This window comes from Somniosus microcephalus, chromosome 11 (assembly GCF_052327205.1).
Source record: "Somniosus microcephalus isolate GS21.2 chromosome 11, FLI_Smic_1.0, whole genome shotgun sequence".
In the NCBI taxonomy this organism is placed as follows: Eukaryota; Metazoa; Chordata; class Chondrichthyes; order Squaliformes; family Somniosidae; genus Somniosus; species Somniosus microcephalus.
In genome coordinates, this window is record NC_140997.1 from 22,370,899 (window position 1) to 22,390,318 (window position 19,420).

At 44.2% G+C, this 19,420-nt stretch overlaps 1 protein-coding gene across 2 annotated transcripts in view; it reads right to left on the reverse strand.

Annotated features, from left to right (window-relative positions):
* smurf1 (SMAD specific E3 ubiquitin protein ligase 1) overlaps positions 1–19,073 on the reverse strand; it is a 118,192-nt gene extending 99,119 nt beyond the window's left edge. For both annotated transcript variants that reach the window (XM_086000322.1, XM_086000321.1), the window contains exon 1: positions 18,828–19,073. In XM_086000322.1, the coding sequence (XP_085856448.1) occupies positions 18,828–18,882 (55 nt within the window). In that variant the 5' untranslated portion in view covers positions 18,883–19,073. The remainder of the gene's footprint in view (positions 1–18,827) is intronic.
* Between the last annotated feature and the right edge of the window lie 347 nt (positions 19,074–19,420).

A 19,420-nucleotide genomic window follows, 5' to 3' on the forward strand; every position in this document is an offset into this window, starting at 1 on the left:
GACTGCTTCATTATCTGAGGAGTTGTGAATGGCGCTTAACACTGTGCATTCATCAGCGAACATCCCCATTTCTGACCTTATGTTGGAGGGAAGGTCATTGATGAAGCAGCTGAACATGGTTGGGCCTAAGGCACTGCCCTGAGGAACTCCTGCAGCGATGTCCTGGGGCTGTGATGATTGACCTTTAACCTCCACAACCATCTTCCTTCGTGCTAGGTATGGCTCCAGCCAGTGGAGCATTTTCCCCGATTCCCATTGACTTCAGTTTTACTAGAGCTCCTTGATGCCACACTTGGCCAAATGCTGCCTTGATGTCAAGGGCAGTCACCTCTGAAATTGAGCTCCTTTGTCCATGTTTGGACCAAGGCTGTAATGAGGTTGGGAGCAGAGTGTCTTTATTGGCTTTACATAAAGGGGGATAAACAGCATTGTTTGCTGCCATTTTTGGCTTGCTCTGTTGCATGAAGAAATGCCAAGGAACATTTCTAACACTTACTGAGCCCAAAGCACAACTCATCCTATATGCAGAACAACTGCCTGAGTTTCTAACATCAAATTTCATTATATTTCTAACATACTAGTTGATCTCCCATGGCATTGCACACAAAGTCAAGACCATAGCACTTTTCAGGTCAAACAGGGTTAGAGGGCGGGAGATAACTGAAACAAGGGGGGAGGAGGGTTGGGAACAGGGTGAGGGAAAGAGATGGGGATGGGAATGGAGAAGCACGAGAGTGATGGTGGGAGTGGTGGGGGGCGGATGAGGGGGGGAGAGGACTATGTAAGTTTAGCCACCATTGGAGGTGGAATGGGGTGGTCTTTGTGATCATGAGGATATGGGGTAGCAAGTAGAATTGGACAGCGAGGTTGGCAACAATCTGGTTCAACCTGAAACAGTGGCCGAGGAGGTGAATGATATTTGTGGCGTGGATATGGAGTTTGCGGCAGGGGCGAAAGACAATGGCTTTGGTCTTCCCAACGTTTAGCTGAAGGAAATTGCAGCTCATCCAAGACTGGATTTCTGACAACAGTCAGTGAAGAGCTTGTAAGAGGTTGTGGAGAGGTAGAGCGGAGTGTTGTCAGCGAGAAAGCTGACCCCATGTCTGCGGATGATGTTGCCAAGGGGCAGCTTTTAGAGGAGAAACTGGAGGGGCCAAGGATGAACCCTAAAGGGACTCCAGGAGTAAAAATGCAGGGGCCAGAAAAGAAGCCATTGTTGAAAATGATCTGGTTAGATTCAGATTGATAAGAATGGAACTAATCAAAGGCAGTTCCACGGAGCTGCAAGGGAGGCACAGGAGGGGGAATGGTGTAGTCTACTGTGTCAGAGGCTGCAGAGCGGTCAAGGAGGAATAATGCACCACTGTGACAGAGTATGTCTTTGGCAACTTAGGTTACGGCTGTTTGTGCTGTGGCGGCAGCGGAAACCTGATTAGAAAGATTCAAACAGGGAGGTGCAGGGAAAATGGGTATGGAATTGGGGCATGACTACACATTCAACAACTTGGGCGAGGAAAGGGAGGTTCGAGATGGGACAGTAGTGTGCTGGGTCAGCGGGTGGGTTTGTGAAGAGAGACAGTGACTTTGAAAAGGGAGGGGGATGGTACTGGAGGAAAGGGAACCACTTACATTGTCAGCTAGCATGGGGGACATGAAGGGAAGTTTGGTGGGAATGGGGTTAAAGGAGCAGGACATGGGTCAGATGAATGAGAGGAGGTTGGCGATGTCATGAGGAAAGACATGGGGCAGCTGAATGGATGGTCTCAATCTTAGTGATCAAGAGGTCCATGATCTTCTCGCACTTGTTAGAGGTGGGGGCATGGGTCAGGGGAGAGTGTCTTAAGGAGATAGGCTTATCTTTGCTCTGCAGGATGATCCTGCAGTAGTTGGCAGTTCTGGCAGAGGACAGTGAGGTTTGAAAGCACCTTGGGCTTAAGAGAGCGAAGACGGGGGACATACCAGGGGCAACGGCTCAGATGGGAAAGAATAAAGGTTTAGCTGGGCACAAGGGCAGCAAAGGTGAAGGCAAGGCAGCGATTGAGCAAATCAACAGCTCCAGTACTATTGTGGCAAATGGAGGGCCAAAGGCTAGGCAACTTGGAGTTTGAAAGTGAAGTTGCAAGTGACTTGGGAAGAGTTTTTTTTTCCCCCAGGTCAGACACAGAAGGAAGGGAATGGGGTGGGGTGGTGAGCAATACAAGCAAGTGCCAGAGATGGCCCCGTCAGCGATCGAGACCATGGGAGTAGACAGGCCACGGGAGATGGCAAGGTCGAGGGGGTGGCCATGAATATGGAAGGGAGAGAGAGATTTACGGAGGATGGGGGGTGGGCAGTGAATTCAGAAGATAGGAAGTAAATTGAACTGCAATGGAGATTGAAGTCACTCAGGTTAGGGGTCAAGGGAGGAAAGAAGGATGGGTATCTTGGGAAGAAACTCGGGTGGGTCTTCGGAAGGTCAGCATACAAGTTTTTCAAGGGAGATACAAAAAGGGTGAAACAAGATGAGGTGCTCAAAGGAAAATATATCAGAGGAGAAGGGGGGGGGGAAGACAACTCCACCATTGAAGCAGTTTGGGCAGGGCAGGTAGTGGCAAGTATAACTCAGTAACAAGGCCACCATCAGTGTAAACAGTGCACATCATTGGGCTAGTCAACCGTTGGAATTATCACAGCCAAATCCAATCCCACTCTTAGAGATATTCATGTTTCCCAGCAGGCATAACAAGACAGTGAGCAAGAATGGAAAACCTGGATTTTCAGTAGGCACCAAGGCCAATTGTAGCCTCTCACATCAGATGAAGTTGAATCAATATGGACCATTAATTCAGCCTGGTACCATTGTGGTCTTTATAGTTCAGTGCTTGCAGGTAGTGAAGTACGTTAAATTTAAAGAATGGCCAAATAGACAAGCTACCAAAAACCAGGCAGCATACCACCACAGTAGTCCCTGCTTTGTAGAATTAAAAATGAACTATAACTCACTCATAACATTATCTGCACCCATACATAATGGTGACATTGCAATTTAAGAAAGGGAAGCTTGATGAGCCACTTGGCTAAATTTATTAAAACAGAACCCTAGCTTAGATCTGAATGGATGGCCCAGATTTATACAGCAGCAAAAGTCATCAGCACGATGAGTTCCTGAATGGAATGAATCCCCATGCACCACTTGTGCAACTGCTACCGTAGTAACAGATTCCACTGAAAGGCAAGTTTCAACACACAAATAGCCCCAAACTAATGTAGGTCAGACAAGCAGGTCCCCGTCTGAAACCTTCCTATGGAAAGCTGTATTTTCAAATTATTTATTACAACATTAAAGGGGAGATTTTGCTGCATTAATTTTGCCTGGCTATTAAATTTGTGATTATTTATTGAGCAAAACGAAGTAGATAGACCAAAAGAGAGGAACGTCCAGTATCAAAATTAGAGCTCCAATCAAATTAGGCTACCAATCTCTAACAATTCAGGATTACAATTATAAAATATGTTATTATTTTGCTATCTGGGGAAATGCTGAAGATATATAATTTTCATATTTTTCAACTTATAGAAAATCTTCAGTAAGCAGGAATCAAAAGTAAATTCCACTCATTTTGAAGCATGTACTTCAAGGAAGTTTGCATTTTCCCCTTCAGATATCTACAAATACACATTTTCATTCCTTCGCTATAGCAATATCGGTTTTACAGAGGTTAAAACATATGAACAAAACACCACATTTTTCAAGCAAGAGGGAAAAATCATAGCAGCAATCTAATACGTTCTGAAGAGTTCAGACAATGGGTACTTGAATGTGGAAGCACCACATTAGTTTAGAAACTAATAATACATTACAGCTGCAGTTTTTTACCCAATTAGAGATGCATCAAAAATTTGATATTCTCCATTTTCACTGTATATTAGGAGCATAGGGACAGGAGGCCATTTAGCCGCTTGAACCTGCTCCAGCATTCAATTCGATCATGGTTGGTCTGCACCTCAACTCCATTTACCCACCTTTGCTCCATATCCTTTGATGCCCTTTCCTAAAATCTATTTATGTCTTGAAAGTTACAATTGTCATAGTATCCATAGGACATAATATTTTCAAATAATATTGCTCCAAAGTGGCACTTCCTGTCATGTAAAATTAAACTAGATGTAAATTACATACCCGAGACATTGTCTTGGTTTATCATTTTCATTATTAAGGTCTTATCTTCGTAGACCAAGACCCAAGTACAGTTTTTTTCTGAACAGAGTGTAACAAAGATGCTGTAATTTTCTCTTTGAAAAGAAGCAAGATCTTCTTTAATATTTGTTCTTGGAATGTGGGCAACACTAGTAAGGCAATATTTATTGCCCATCTCTAGTTGCCCCGAGATCATTGATGTAGGACTGGGTGGTAGGTCCCCCTCTCTGCCCACAGAGTTCTTGGAGGGTTGTAGGACTGGCGAAGGTTACAGAGATAGGGAGAAGCGAGAATGAGAATTTTGAAATTGAGGCGTTAGTGGACTGGGAGCCAACGTAGCACGAGTGAACAAGTTGCAGTTTTACGACAAAACAGCAGCTTTCATCGTCATCTTCTGGTAGTGCCAGCCACAAATTGCCAGATTTACTGATTTCAATTTCACAATTTAGAATCTGAACTCTCAACTTCTGGGTTCCTAGTTCAGTACCACAACCATTAGGCCAGCGTATCCACTACCAAGGTCAGGTACAGTTCTTATTCCAAACTGCACAACTTCAAGAAGCAATAGTAATATATTACTTCTTACGTGAAAAAGATTCCCAGTTGCTGCAACTTGTCGTTACAGTTTTAACCAATATACAAATTATAAAATGCAAAACATCTAGCAACACATTGTGCCTTTAATGTAGTAAAATATCCCAAAACCACTTCACATGAGCAGAATCATGTTGTTCTAATCAGACAATAATTGATCAAAAGGAGACGTTCGGACAGGTAACCAAAAGCTTGGTCAAAGAGTTAGGTTTTAAGGAGCATCTTAAAAGGAGGTGGCGAGGTTTAGGGAGGCAATTCCAGAGCTTTGGGCCTAGATGGCCAAAAACACGGCCGCCAATGGTGGAGCGAAGGAAGTTCAGGATGCACAAGAGGCCAGAGTTGGGCGAACGCAGAATTCTCGGAGGGTTGTAGGTCTGGCGGAGGTTACAGAGATAGGGAGAGACGAGGCAATGGAGGGATTTGAACACAAGAATGAGAATTTTAAAATGAGGCGTTAGTGGACTGGGAACAAATGTAGGTCTTCCCAATGTTTAACGAGGAAACTTTGGCTTATCCGGGACTGGATGTCAGACAGTTTGACAATACAAGGAGAGTCGAGGGGTCGAGAGATGATGGGGAGTTAGAGTTGGGTGTCGTCAGCGTTCATGTAGAACCTGATATTGTGGTTTTGAATGATGTTGCCAAGGAGCAGCATGTAAATGAGAAATGGGGGGTGGGAGCAAGGATAGATCCTTGGGGGACTCCAGAGGTTAAGGTGCAGGGACAGGAAGAAAACCATTGCACGGGATTCTCTGGCTACGACTGGATAGGTAAGAGTGGAACCAGACAAGGGCAGTCCCAGTCAGCCAGACAACGGTGGAGCAGCATTAGAGGAAAATGGTATGGTCAAACATGTCAAAGGCTGCAGAAGGTCGAGGACATAGAGTGCACCACGTCAGACACATAGGCTGTCATTTGTGACTGTTAGTGCTGTGGTAAGGGCAGAAACCTTATTGGAGCGTTCAAACATGGAGTTATAGGAAATATGGGCACAGATTTGGGAAGCACAAAACAGGTTCAACGACCTTTCAGGGGAAAGGAAGGTTGGAGACTGGGTGGTAGTTTGCAAGAACAGAGGAGTTGAGGGTGGGTTTTTTGTCACTAAAGATTAAGACCATCCTTTCAGCTGCCTCTGCTATGTGGCAGATTTGAAAGGGAGGGAAGACAGTACCAGATCAGAGGAAACAGTTTACAATTATCAGCTAGCATGGGGTCAAGAAGGAATGTTGGATGGTAAGCAGTTTAGTAAGAGCAGGGCCGAGAGAGCAGAATGTGGGTCTTATGGATAAGATGAGCTTAGAGAGGGCTTATGGGAAGATCGGAGAGAAACTGGAGAAAGATGCAAGTTCAAGGTTAGGGTAGGGGGGTTCCTTGGGGTAAGTTTGGCTTGGTGGGCATGGGGAAGGGGGAATGCGGCGGCAGGGGCACCTGACGGATGGTCTCAATCTTAGCGAGAAAGAGATCCACAAGCTCCTCGCACGTCATTGGTGGAGAGGGCAAGGGAGAGGTGTTTACAAAGATGGCTGGTAGTGGAGAAAAAAAGCCGGGGGTTATCGTTGCATTCCGGGATAATCCTGGAGTCGTGAGCAGTTTTGGCAGAGGACAGCAGGGCCCAATAGCGCTTGATGTGATCCAGCCATGCAAGCAACTGCAAGATGGGCAAAGGTACAATTAATAAACACTACTAGAAGTGCTGTGCAATTTTACTTCTTTAAAACCATACCATCCTAATTGAAAAGCTCCTAACACGGTGTAAGAACATAAGAACAAAAGAAATAGGAGCAGGAGTAGGCCATACGGCCCCTCGAGCCTGCTCCGCCATTCAATAAGATCGTGGCTGATCGTCGACCTCAACTCCACTTTCCTGCCCGATCTCCATATCCCTTGATTCCCCTAGAGTCCAAAAATCTATCGATCTCAGCCTTGAATATACTCAAAGATTCAGCATTCGCAGCCCTCTGGGGCAGAGAATTCCAAAGATTCACAACCCTCTGACTGACGAAATTCCTCCTCATCTCGGTCTTAAATGGCCGACCCCTTATCCTGAGACTATGCCCCCTAGTTCTAGACACTCCAGCCAGGGGAAACAACCTCTCAGCATCTACCCTGTCAAACCCCTTCAGAATCTTGTATGTTTCAAGAGATCACCTCTCATTCTTCTAAACTCCAGAGAGTATAGGCCCATTCTACAAAATCTCTCATCCCAGGAATCAATCTAGTGAACCTTCACTGCACTGTCTCCAAGGCAAGTATAGGCTTCCTTGATAAGGAGGCAAAAACTGTGCACAGTACTCCAGGTGTGGTCTCACCAAGGCCCTGTACAATTGTAGCAAGACTTCCTTACTCTTATAGTTCAACCCCCTTGCAATAAAGGCCAACATGCCATTTGCCTTCCTTACTGCTTGCTGTTCCTGCCATGCTAGCTTTCTGTGTTTCTTGCACGGGGACACCCAAATCTCTCTGAACACCAACATTTGAAAGTTTCTCACCATTTAAAAAATATTCTGTTTTTCTATTCTTCCTACCAAAGTGAATAATCTCACATTTCCCTACATTATACTCCATCTGCCACCTTACTGCCCACTCACTTAGTCTATCTATATCCCTTTGCAGACTCTGTGTTCTCCTCACAGCTTACTGTCCCACCTAGCTTTGTATAGTCAGTAAGCTTGGATACATTACACTCGATCCCTTCATCTAGGTCATTAATATAGATTGTAAACAACTGAGACCCCAACACTGATCCTTGCGGCACCCCACTAGTTACAGCCTGCCAACCTGAAAAAGATCAGTTTATCCCTACTCTCGTTTTTCTGTCTGTTAACCAATCCTTTATCCATGCTACTATATTACCCCCAACCCCATGTGCCCTAATCTTGTGTAATAACCTTTTATGTGGCACCTTATCGAATGCTTTTTGGAAATCCAAATATACTACATCCACTGGTTTCCCTTTATTTACCCTGCTGGTTACATCCTCAAAAAACTCTAATAAATTTGTCAAACACGATTTCCCTTTCATAAAACCATTTTGACCATTATGATTTTCTATGTGGCCTGATACCACTGCCTTAACGATGGATTCCAGCATTTTCCCAACAACTGATGTCAGGCTAACTGGCCTGTAGTTCCCTGTTTTCTCTCTCCCTCCTTTCTTGAATAGCGGTGTCACATTTGGGATCTTCCAATCCACTGGGACCGTTCTAGAATCTAGGGAATTTTGGAAGATCAAAACCAGTGCAGCCACTATCTCTTCAGCCACCTCTTTTAGAACCCTAGGATGTAGGCCGTCAGGTCCAGGGGATTTGTCGGCTTTTAGTCCCATTAGTTTCTCTAGTACTTTTTCTCTACTTATATTAATTACGTTAAGTTCCTCACCCTCATTAGAATCTTGGTTCCCCACCATTTTTGGTATGCTTTTTGTGTCTTCTACTGTGAAGACAGATACAAAATATTTATTTAATGTTTCTGCCATTTCCTTATTCCCCTTAATAATTTCCTCTGTCTCGGCCTCTAAGGGACCCACGTTTACTTTTGCTACTCTCTTCCTTTTTACATACTTGTAGAAGCTCTTAGAATCTGCTTTTATATTTCTTGCTAGTTTTCTCTCATATTCTATTTTTTCCTTTATCAATTTTTTGGTCATCCTTTGCTGGTTTCGGAAACTCTCCCAATCCTCAGGCTTACTATTATTCCTTGCAACATTATAAGCTTTGTCTTTCAATCTAATGCTAGCCTTAACTTCTTTAGTTAGCCACGGTTGGATCACTTTTCCCGTGGAGTTTTTGTTTCTCATTGGAATGTATTGCTGTAGTACAGTTTATTTCAACAAATGTGAAAGCAGATTAGTTCAAGTTAATCTCAACATCAGTAACAAATTTGGAATGGGGGAGGGGGGAGGGAATCAAAACATTTAAACTATTTGCATCCTTCTTTTTGTTTGGTATTGGCAAAATTGACCTGGAGGAGCATAATGAAGTTCATCTCTTCTTATTTCACCCAGTTCATCGTTCCTCCTTTCCCATTCTTGCAGGGATTCTATGGGCCCTGACAGCCCTACAGTACCCCACTCAAATACTATTCACGTGCGAGCCTAGATGGTGAATATTGTTATTCTGCATCACAGTTAAACCAAATCTGTTCTCACCTAGCACCCACAAAAGCATACTTTCCAACTGTGTTTCAGGAGACAGCAATTGGGAGCAAAACAAGTGGCCAAGTTTGTTTTTCTCTTCCCTCACCCACCATGCTGAGACCAACTGTTACAAACCGCTGCCCAGCCAAAATCAGTAAATGTAACGAAGCACACCTTCTATTCTGTATGGCTTAATGCTGTACTGCAGTGGGCACTGAGGGGACTGACTGATGGAGCGCATTAATACAGTAGCTCGCAAAGCTTGCGCTTTCAATGATCCTTCAGTCACAGTCAGAAACTCCCAATTAGAATATTAGTACTCATGTCAATTTTTTAAAAACAAAGAAACATGTTTGATTATTTAAAAGAAAGTGAGACTGCCATTCTATTAATTTTTTCTCTGAACTGACTATAGTCTATGCAAATTAAACATCGAAGAGGAAGGGCCCAAAAACATTTCTGTTCAAACCTGTTTTCACTGAAACAAGGAGTTCTAGCAGAAACTGCAATTCACAATTTATGGGGACAGAGAAAATAAACTAAAATTTCCCACTAATGAGAATGCAAACAATCTGTAACCACTGATATATTTTGCTTGATTTCAAGTTAGAATCTAACTCAAATAAAAACATACCCACATATCACTTCAGTTTTACCAATCTGAACAGCGGTACTTTTAAGCACTAGTGGCAACGAAAATTAAATGTCCAGTGATTTTATAACATTTAACCTCCTTCACATGCAGTTAATAACACACACACATTTAGGCTGAAAATATTAGCTTGTCTCTTAAATGCAAGACTTTATGTGGATGTTAATGACTGCTTTACTGCCCACGAACTAGCTAGTGCAGATAAACAGATCTAAACATAGTTGTTCAATTAATGACCTACAGGACAAGTCATCTATACAAATTAGAAAACTGGTTGGTAAATAACTGCTCAGCCGTCTGTCCAATTTAAGTGATGTGATTGGCCTATGGATACCATGTGGTCATAATCTGAGCACTGATTTGTCATGGATAACCATTAGTCACACAATTCCGTTACTGCTGGCCACAATCGCACTTCATTGCAGACCTGCCCTCCCCCAAGTCCTACTCTTACTTGCCTTAATGCCTATGCACTTCCCTCACACAGTTGCACCAAGCTGACTTTTTCAGGTCCTTCTCCAACTCAAACCTAAAGTCCTGTCAAAAGTATTTTTTTTAATTTTAATCACTTTTTTTGGTGAAAGAAAAAGTTCATGAAGGTGTTGGAAGAGTGGCCAACAAAATTCAGCGCTGATCAGAACTGGTGTGTGGGAGAAGGTGGAATATAAGAGCACAAGAGGTTCAGGAAGCAAAGAGATAGAGAGAAAATACACAAGGGGTATGGCAGGAAGGAGAGAGAGAAAAGTAAGAAGGAGGAAGAGGAAGGTAGGAAGCAGGAGAAAAGAAAGAGAAGAAAAGCAATCTTTTTTCTAAAAAGGTACTTGCAAGGAGATCGATGTACATGCTGGATACACAATTTGCAAACGAGACGTGAGGGAAAAGTTGTATGATGATCTGTTAGAGGGCTGAAAACCATGGCAGTTCTACTCCTACAGTACTCCAGCTTCCTGCTGGTGAATGAGTAGGGGTAGCGCAATGCTAAAAACATTCTCTCCAACAGTGCTGAGAACCAGGGCCTGGCACCCTATTAGTGGCAAGTACAGGTGCACAGCATATCTGTGTACTAAAGAACCACATTAGTCTGAACAGCACATAATCAAATCTCCCTTATGGCATCTAAACAGACTGACGTTTGGGAGCCCAGTGCAGAAACCACTGTGACTGCAGAGGCACGGACAAGAGAAACCCAAGTCGGAATCCATTTATATTTTATCCAGGAGCAGCATCAACTCGTCCATAATAAAGAGAATGGACGTTATGTACATTATTTCATTTGTGCAAGAATAACTACATGAAATACATCTGACAATTCTTTCAAGAAAGAGTGCCATCATCTACCATTATTGGTTTGATGCCTTAGCTTGTGGATTTGAATGTAGGTCGAGTCTGAATGCAAACGAGAACAGTGTAGTTGGCGCAAGCTGTGAATGGATCCCGAGCTGAGGGGATACAAAAGGAAGATGGAAGGATGTGATAAGTAAGCGACTCTGTAGGTCTAATGGAAGCTAAATCAGATGGTTGAGAAGAGAAAAGCTCCATCTGCAGACAAAACTACATGTACCATGCAAGACTCATTGCAGACAAGGCCGAGCAAAGATAGTGCATAATATTTACAGCACAGCAACAGGCCATTTGGCCCAACAGGTCCATGCCGGTGTTTGTGCGCCACACGAGCCTCCTCCCACCCTTCTTCATCTAACCCATCAACAAATCGTTCTATTCCTTTATCCCTCATGTGTTTATCTTGCTTCCCCTTAAATGCATCTATGTTAGTTGCCTCAATTACTTCTCGTAGTAGCAAGTTCCACAAATTAACAAATGATTAACAGAATGATCCAAAACTCAGCTGTCCGAGACCTAACTCGCACCAAGTCCCGTTCACCCATCACCCCTGTGCTCGCTGACCTACATTGGCTCCCGGTTAAGCAGCGCCTCGATTTCAAAATTCTCATCCTTATTTTCAAATCCCTCCATGGCCTCGCCCCTTCCTATCTCTGAAATCTCCTTCAACCCCACAATCCCCCACCACCACCGGAGATATCTGCACTCCTCAAATTCCGCCCTCTTGAGGATCCCCGATTATAATCGCTCAACCATCGGTGGCCGTGCCTTCAGCTGCCTAGGCCCCAAGCTCTGGAATTCCCTGCCTAAACCTCTCCACCTCTCTTTCCTCCTTTAAGACGCTCCTTAACACCTACCTCACCTGCCCTAATTTCTCATGTGGCTCGATGTCAAATTTTGTGTCTTCTAATACTCCTGTGAAGCGCCTTGGGACGTTTTACTATGTTAAAGGCGCTATATAAATACAAGTTGTTGTTGTTGATCTGGATTAAGACTAGGCCAAGCTGATTTCACATAGAACCCTTGTAGTTGCAGATCCAATCTCTATTGCGTTGGACTGAATTGGATTTCAACCCAGGTCCCAGCAGTGAAAGGACAGTTTCTAACCCACAGACTGGTCTTTACTTTAAAAAAAAATTAAGTACCAACATGTATGTAAAGTCACTGTACAGTGTGTCCACAGTTCACAGGCTACTTACGGAAATTACATATATATTTGGGTCATCCTGTATTAATGCAAATATTGGGAACTTTGCACTATTTGGAGGGAGGATTCAGGGGCTCATTAGCCACTTCACTATTCCATAACCTTGCGATGTCTCACTGAGATTTAGCCAACTAGGCACCATCTCCAATGGCTAACTCCAGAATGTATAGGTCCTTTAGGTTTCAGTATTGCAGAATGCAAGGATTAACCTTTCTGGTTTAACCAATGTCTGTTAGCACCAGGGAAGACAATCAATGACCACCTAATTCTAGATATTCCGAAGCTTTAAAAATCCCGTGAGGAAGCACCTATGTAAATGCTTGGTAGACATCCCAGGACACTGTCTCGAAGCTGAACCATGCTTTTCGCAACCTTGGCGTCCTTCTTTACCCCGAGCTTCCCACCCCATATCCTCTCCATCACCAAGGCCGCCGCCTACTTCCACCTCCATAGCATCGCCCGTCTCCGCCCTTGCCTCAGCACATCTACTGCTGAAACCCTCATTCATGCCTTTGTTACCTCCAGACTCGATTGCTCCAATGCTCTCCTGGCCAGCATCCAAGCTTGCACCCTCTGTAAACTTGAGCTCATCCAAAACTCTGCTGCACGTGTCCTAACTCGCACCCATCACCCCTGTGCTCACTGACCTTCATTGCCTCCCAGTCTAGCAACGCCTCAGTTTTAAAATTCACATCGTCATTTTCAAATCCCTCCATGGCCTCGCCCCCTCTCTCTCTCTGTAACCTCCGCCAGCCCAACAATCTTCCAAGATCTGGGCACTTGCGCATCCCCGATTTTCTTCGCACCACCACTGGCGGCCATGACTTCAGCGGCCTCAGCCCGAAGCTCTGGAATTCCCTCCCTAAACCGCTCCACCTCTCTCTCCCCGTTTAAGACATGCCTTAAAGCCTATCTCTTTGACCACCTGTCCTAATAGCTCCTTGTGTGACTCGGTGGCAAATTGTTTGAAAACACTCCTGTGAAGCACCTTGGGAAATTTTACTACATTAAAAGGCACTATATAAATACAAGTAGTTGTTGTTGTTGGTGAAGTAACATCTAATGTAGAATACATAGTCATAAGGAGGCAAATCACAGACTACCAACTGGCTACAGACTTGCATTAAAAGCTCAAGCTCCAGAAGAAATGCTGTGCATTAGCACATATAGGCAAAATAATTCCATATGCAACCAAACTGTGATTAATCACACTTGGCTCCCTCTCAAGGTGCCCACCATCATTGATGCCAGTGGCCAGCCTATTTGGTTCACTCCATGTGACATGAAGAAGTGGCTGAGTGCACTGAACACAATAAAGGTCCTGACAACATTTCAGCTGTAGTGCTGAATAACTGCACACCAGAACAAGCTGTCCCCCAGCCCATCTGTTCCAGTACAGCTGTGACAATTGACAACATGGAAAATTACTCAGTTATGTCCTGTCCACAAAAAGGACAAATCCAACCCACCCAATTACCACCTTATCAGACCACTCCTAATTGTCAGCAATATGAAGGAAGGAGTCATCAACTGTGCCAATAAGCAACATCTACTCACCAATAACTTGCTCACTGTCATTCAATTCGGGTTCCGCCAGAGCCAATTGGCTCCAGACCTAGTCACAGCCTTGATCCAAACATGTACATAAAGAGCTGAATGCCAGGACAGGTGAATAACTGTCCTCAACATCAAGGCAGCATTCCACCTACAATGGCACCAAGGAGTCATAGCTCAAACCGAGGTCAATATGAGTCAAGAGGAAAACTCTCCAGTAGCTGGAGTCATATCAGACACAAAGGAAGATAACTGTGGTTGCTGGAGACCTATCATTGCAGTCTCACGACATAGGCCCAACCACCTTCAGCTGCTTTATCAATGAAATTCCCTCCGTCATAACGCCAGGCTGTTTGCTGACTATTTAACAGTCACAGCTCCTACAATTCTGAAGCACCCCATGGCAACCTACAGCAGGACCTGGAATATATGAGCTAACAGGTGTCAGGTAATATTCACGTCACACAAGTACCAGGTAATGACCAACTCCAAAGAGGAAAGGCCCAACCACTGCCCCCAACTTTTAAACAGCATGTTCATGGCCAAGTCTTCCATCATCAAAATCCTGGGGGGGGAGAGAGGGGGGGGGGGTCACCCTTGATCAGGAGCTTAACTGGACCAGTCATATCAACACTGTGGCTACAAAAACAGACTGGCTACTCTGTGGCAAGTGGCTCAGCTTCTGACTTCTCAAAGCCTATCCACCACCTAAAAGACTCAAGTCAGGATTGAAGGCCGATAAATCCCCAGGGCCTGATCATCTACATTCTAGGGTACTTAAGGAAGTGGCCCTAGAAATAGTAGATGCATTGCTGGTCATCTTCCAAAATTCTATAGACTCTGGAACAGTTCCCATGGATTGGAGGGTAGCTAATGTAACCCCACTATTTAAAAAAGGTGGTAGAGAGAAAATGGGGAATTATAAGTAAGCCTGACATCGGTAGTGGGGAAAATGCTAGAGTCCATTATAAAAGATGTAACAGCAGATCACTTGGAAAACAGTGACAGGATTGGACAAAGTCAACATGGATTTACAAAAGGTAAATCGTGCTTGACTAATCTACTGGAATTTTTTGAGGATGTAACTGGTAGAATAGATAAGGGAGAACCAGTGGATGTGGTGTATTTGGACTTTCAGAAGGCTTTCGATAAGGTCCCGCATAAGAGATTGGCGTGCAAAGTTAAAGCACATGGGATTGGGGGTAAGGTACTGACTTGGATAGAGAACTGGTTGGCAGACAGGAAGCAAAGAGTTGGAATAAATGGGTCTTTTTCCGAATGGCAGGCAGTGACTAGTGGGGTACCGCAGGGATCGGTGCTAGGACTCCAGCTATTCACAATATATATTAATGATCTAGACGAGGGAATTAGATGTAATATCTCCAAGTTTGCAGACGACGCAAAGCTGGGTGGGCGTGTGTGCTGTGAGGAGGATGCAGAGAAACTCCAGTATGATTTGGACAGGTTGGGTGATATGGCAGGTGCAGTATAATGTGGATAAATGCGAGGTTATCCACTTTGGTGGCAAAAACAGGAAGACAGATTATTATCTAAACGGCAATAGATTGGGAAAAGGGGAAGTGCAACGAGACCTTAGTGTCCTTGTGCACCAGTTGCTGAAGGTAAGCATGCAGGTGCAGCAGGCAGTTAAGAAGGCAAATGGTATGTTGGCCTTCATAGCAAGAGGATTCGAGTACAGGAGCAAGGATGTCTTGCTGCAGTTGTACAGGGCCTTGGTGAGACCACACCTTGAGTATGGTGTGCAGTTTTGGTCGCCTTATCCGAGGAAGGATGTGCTTGCCATGGAGGGAGTGCAGCAAAGATTCACCAAATTAATACCTGGGATGGCAGGAATGATGTATGAAGAGAGATTGGGTCGATTAGGCTTATATTCACTAGAGTTTAGAAGAATGAGAGGGGATCTCATTAAACTTCTAAAATTCTAACAGAACTGGACAGACTAGATGCAGGAAGGACGTTCCCGATGGCGGGGGAGTCCAGAACCAGGGGTCTAAGGATAAGGGGTAAGCCATTTAGGACTGAGATGAGGAGGAATTTCTTCACCCAGGGAGTGGTGAACCTGTGGAATTCTCTACCACACAAGGCAGTTGAGGCCAATTCATTAAATATATTCAAGAAGGAGTTAGATGTATTTCTTAAGGCTAAAGGGATCAAGGGATATGGGGAGAAAGCAGGGACAGGGTACTGAATTTGGATGATCAGCCATGATCTCATTAAATGGCGGAACAGGCTCGAGGGGCCGAATGGCCTACTCCTGCTCCTATCTCCTATGTTTGTGTGATGGAATACTCACCACTTGCCTGGATAGATGCAGCCACAACAGCACTCGAGAAGCTTGACACCATCCAGAACAAAGCTGTCAGTTTGATTGGCATCCTTGACATTGGGCTCAGTATCCATGCTCACCACCACTGACAGCACATAAAAGATACTGCAGCCACAATCTACAGGATGCATTGAACAACTCACCAAGGTTATTTTGACAGCACCTCCCAGCCCTGTGAACTCTACCACCAAGATGAACAAGAACAACAATACAAGATACAGGAAATAACAACAGAAAATGCTGGAAAAACTCAGCAAGTCAGGCAACATCCGTGGAGAGAAATTTGAGTTGACGTTTCGGGTTTGACCCTTCTTCAAAACTGGAGAGAAAAGGAACTAGATCGAAGGCAGGGCTGCGATCGGACAAAAGAATTAAAGAACCAAAAGAAGTAAAAGAGATTAGAAGCTAGACGAGATGGTAATAGGCTGTGATTAGGTGTAAAGTGTACTGGCAGGGCAAAAGATAGCTGCCAGGTGTGAGAGAGAAACAAAAGGAAAGGGGGGGGGGGGGGAAAGGAAAGGAGTGGAAAAATATAAGTGAAAATGAAATAGGGGCCGAGGTTATGATCTGAAATTGTTGAACTCGATATTGAGACCGGAAGGCTGCAGACTGCCTAATCGGAAGATGAGGTGCTGTTCCTCGAGTTTACGTTGAGCTTCCGTGGAACAGTACAAGATACAGGAAACTTTGGTTTATCCGAAGGTTGTATGTCCGGAAACCTCGATCTACCGGCAGAAATCAGGAGCCGTTTTGTTAGGTTTTTTTTCTTCTCGTGGCTTTTTTTTCCCCCCAAACAGTCAGGCTGTGCAAAGTCTCTCTGAAGCTGTTGCTAAGCTACAGAGACGCTTCTAAGGTACGGCCGACTGTTTAGAAGCTGTTGCTAAACAACAGTGTTTGTTGCCAGATACGGAGCTGCAAATCTCCGTATGCTTCAACATTAACGCTGGTTTGTCCAGCAGTTTTGATAGATCGGCAACAGCTCGGTCCCGTCGGTGCCGGATAGCACAAAGTTTCCTGTAACACCATTACCTCCAAGTCGCACACTTGGACATATATTGCCAGTCCTTCATTGTCACTGGGTGAAAATCTTGGAATTCCCTCCCGAATACCATTGTGGGAGTATTATCACCACCACAGGGACTACAGTGGTTCAAGGAGAAGACCTACCACCACCTTCGCAGGGCAACTAGGAATGGGTCACATTCCAAGAACAAAAATAAATTAAGTATAGTACGATACTAGAAGATATGATGGTTGGTAAGTTTGACAAAAACAGCTTTTCTTTTGCAAAGCACAGAAATCTGAAAAAAGATGCAAAATACGACAAGCAACGAGTAAAGGGAGAGCAAGATTTGTGGCAGATGGCTTTCAGATTGACTGATGTTGGATGTGGGGTTCACTTTGATCTTCTATGTATAAATCCTTGAGAAAAGGACTACAATATATAGTATAATAATTTGCTTTGGAATACATGGGGATTTTTCCAAACTAAACTATTTTGTTATAACAGAAAATGCTGGAAAAACTCAGGCGGCCAGGCAACATCCGTGGAGAGAGAAATAGAGTCAACGTTTCGGGTCGAAACCCTTCTACAGAACTGCTTTGTTGTTTACCAAGCTTCGCATTAACTATTAGAAAGGTATAAAACAAAAATTGAGGAGTTTAACCAATTTGAAAATGCAGCTGATGAATTCAACTTCACTGAATTAAATGTTGCAAAAATCAAAGTTGAAAAAGAAATCTGCACTCATAAGACTAAATTGTTTATTTATCTCCTGCCACAGCAGCCAGATTTTTGCCCACCAAATAATATTGATTAAACTGTATTAATAGTCAAAACCATTACAAAAAAAGCTTCAGAGTCCATGCAATGTCCCACATAATACATTTAACTCTGAAAAAAGACTAATTATGAAGGTATCCCAGACAACTTTAGTTATACGTTGTTAAAAGCAGGAAGATTTATTTGACAGATGGTGATAATCACAAATTATAGAGGCTGAGTCACTTAGATCCCCTAAAATTCAGTGAATACTGCATCTGAATCACTGATCAGTACACTTATTGATTTATATACATTCTGTTGTGCAAAAGGATCATGGACTTAAACTCTGCTGGTTGAGTTTAATTTACATTCAAACTTCCCACATTAAAAAAAAGTATCTACAAAATGAACCAAGCTAAAACCAAATGAAACACTAATGAACATCATTTTTTGCATTTACCATTAGTACTTGTCTGGTATGTGGTGACACACACACACACACACACACACACACAACTCGAACAGAAAGGATTACACTTATAAGGCTCAATACATTTAACATAACCTGAAATGCCAAGTTTACAGCGAGAGGGCCCAATACTTTGAAGTGTGTTTTTAAGTGCTCGTTCCACACACTGTACATTAAAAACATTCCACTGTTGCGCAATACAAGGCTGCAAATTTCCCAATGGCAGTACACTGGGTTTAAGATTTTGTGCGTGTATATATATATAATATTGCAATGATGAGCCTGCAGTGAGATGGACATTTCCCCATCAATGGCTGACTGGGAGACAGGAAGCAGGCCAGCGCGCATGCGCGAGCGGCTCCCGTTCTGTCTGGCCGGAGAGTCTCGGCCGCCCGACAACGACTCTCGCCGCCTCAGCCCCGGCCACAAACCGGCACTCAGCCACTGCACCGGGGATCGGGGGGTTTCTTTTTTTAAATAAAACTCTCTCTCCCCTTCTCTAGCTCCATCTTGCGGCCTTACTTCCTCCGCGGAGACGTCAAAATTACCTCAGAAATTTTTTTTTAGTCCGCTGAACTTCTTTTACCTGTCAGCCGGATTTTAATGCTTGACCCGTTCCGTCGAGCTCCGGGATTCGACATTACTTGGGGAAAAAAAAATCCCCTTTTTTTTCACAGCGGCTCGGTCCTTTTCTGTACACTATTTAATAATAAAAATATATATATAGATAGATTTTGGTTTGTTTTTTTTAAAAAAGAAATAAAGTGATTTATAAACCGGGGTAAACACACTCCAGGCCCGACACCATCCGACGCGCACAGCGTTTGCACGAGACACAAGTCACGGCCGCCGCAGCGCGCGCTCCCCACAAAGAACAGGCGCGGCGCGCTGACGTCATGGCGCTCGTGCGTGCGCGGCCCCGCGCCACGGCGCGTTCCGTCTGTTTCTCATGGTTACCCGGATAGCTGCGTCATCATGGTTGTGCCTTAAAGCTGAAGGCCCAAAGCTTAAAGCACACACACACACACACAGTCCTACCTGGACTACACTTCCTCCCACCCCGCCTCCTGTAAGGACTCTATTCCATTATCCCAGTTTCTCCGTCTCCACCGCATCTGCTCCGACGATGCCACCTTCCACACCAGTGCTTCCGACATGTCTTCCTTTTTCCGCAACCGA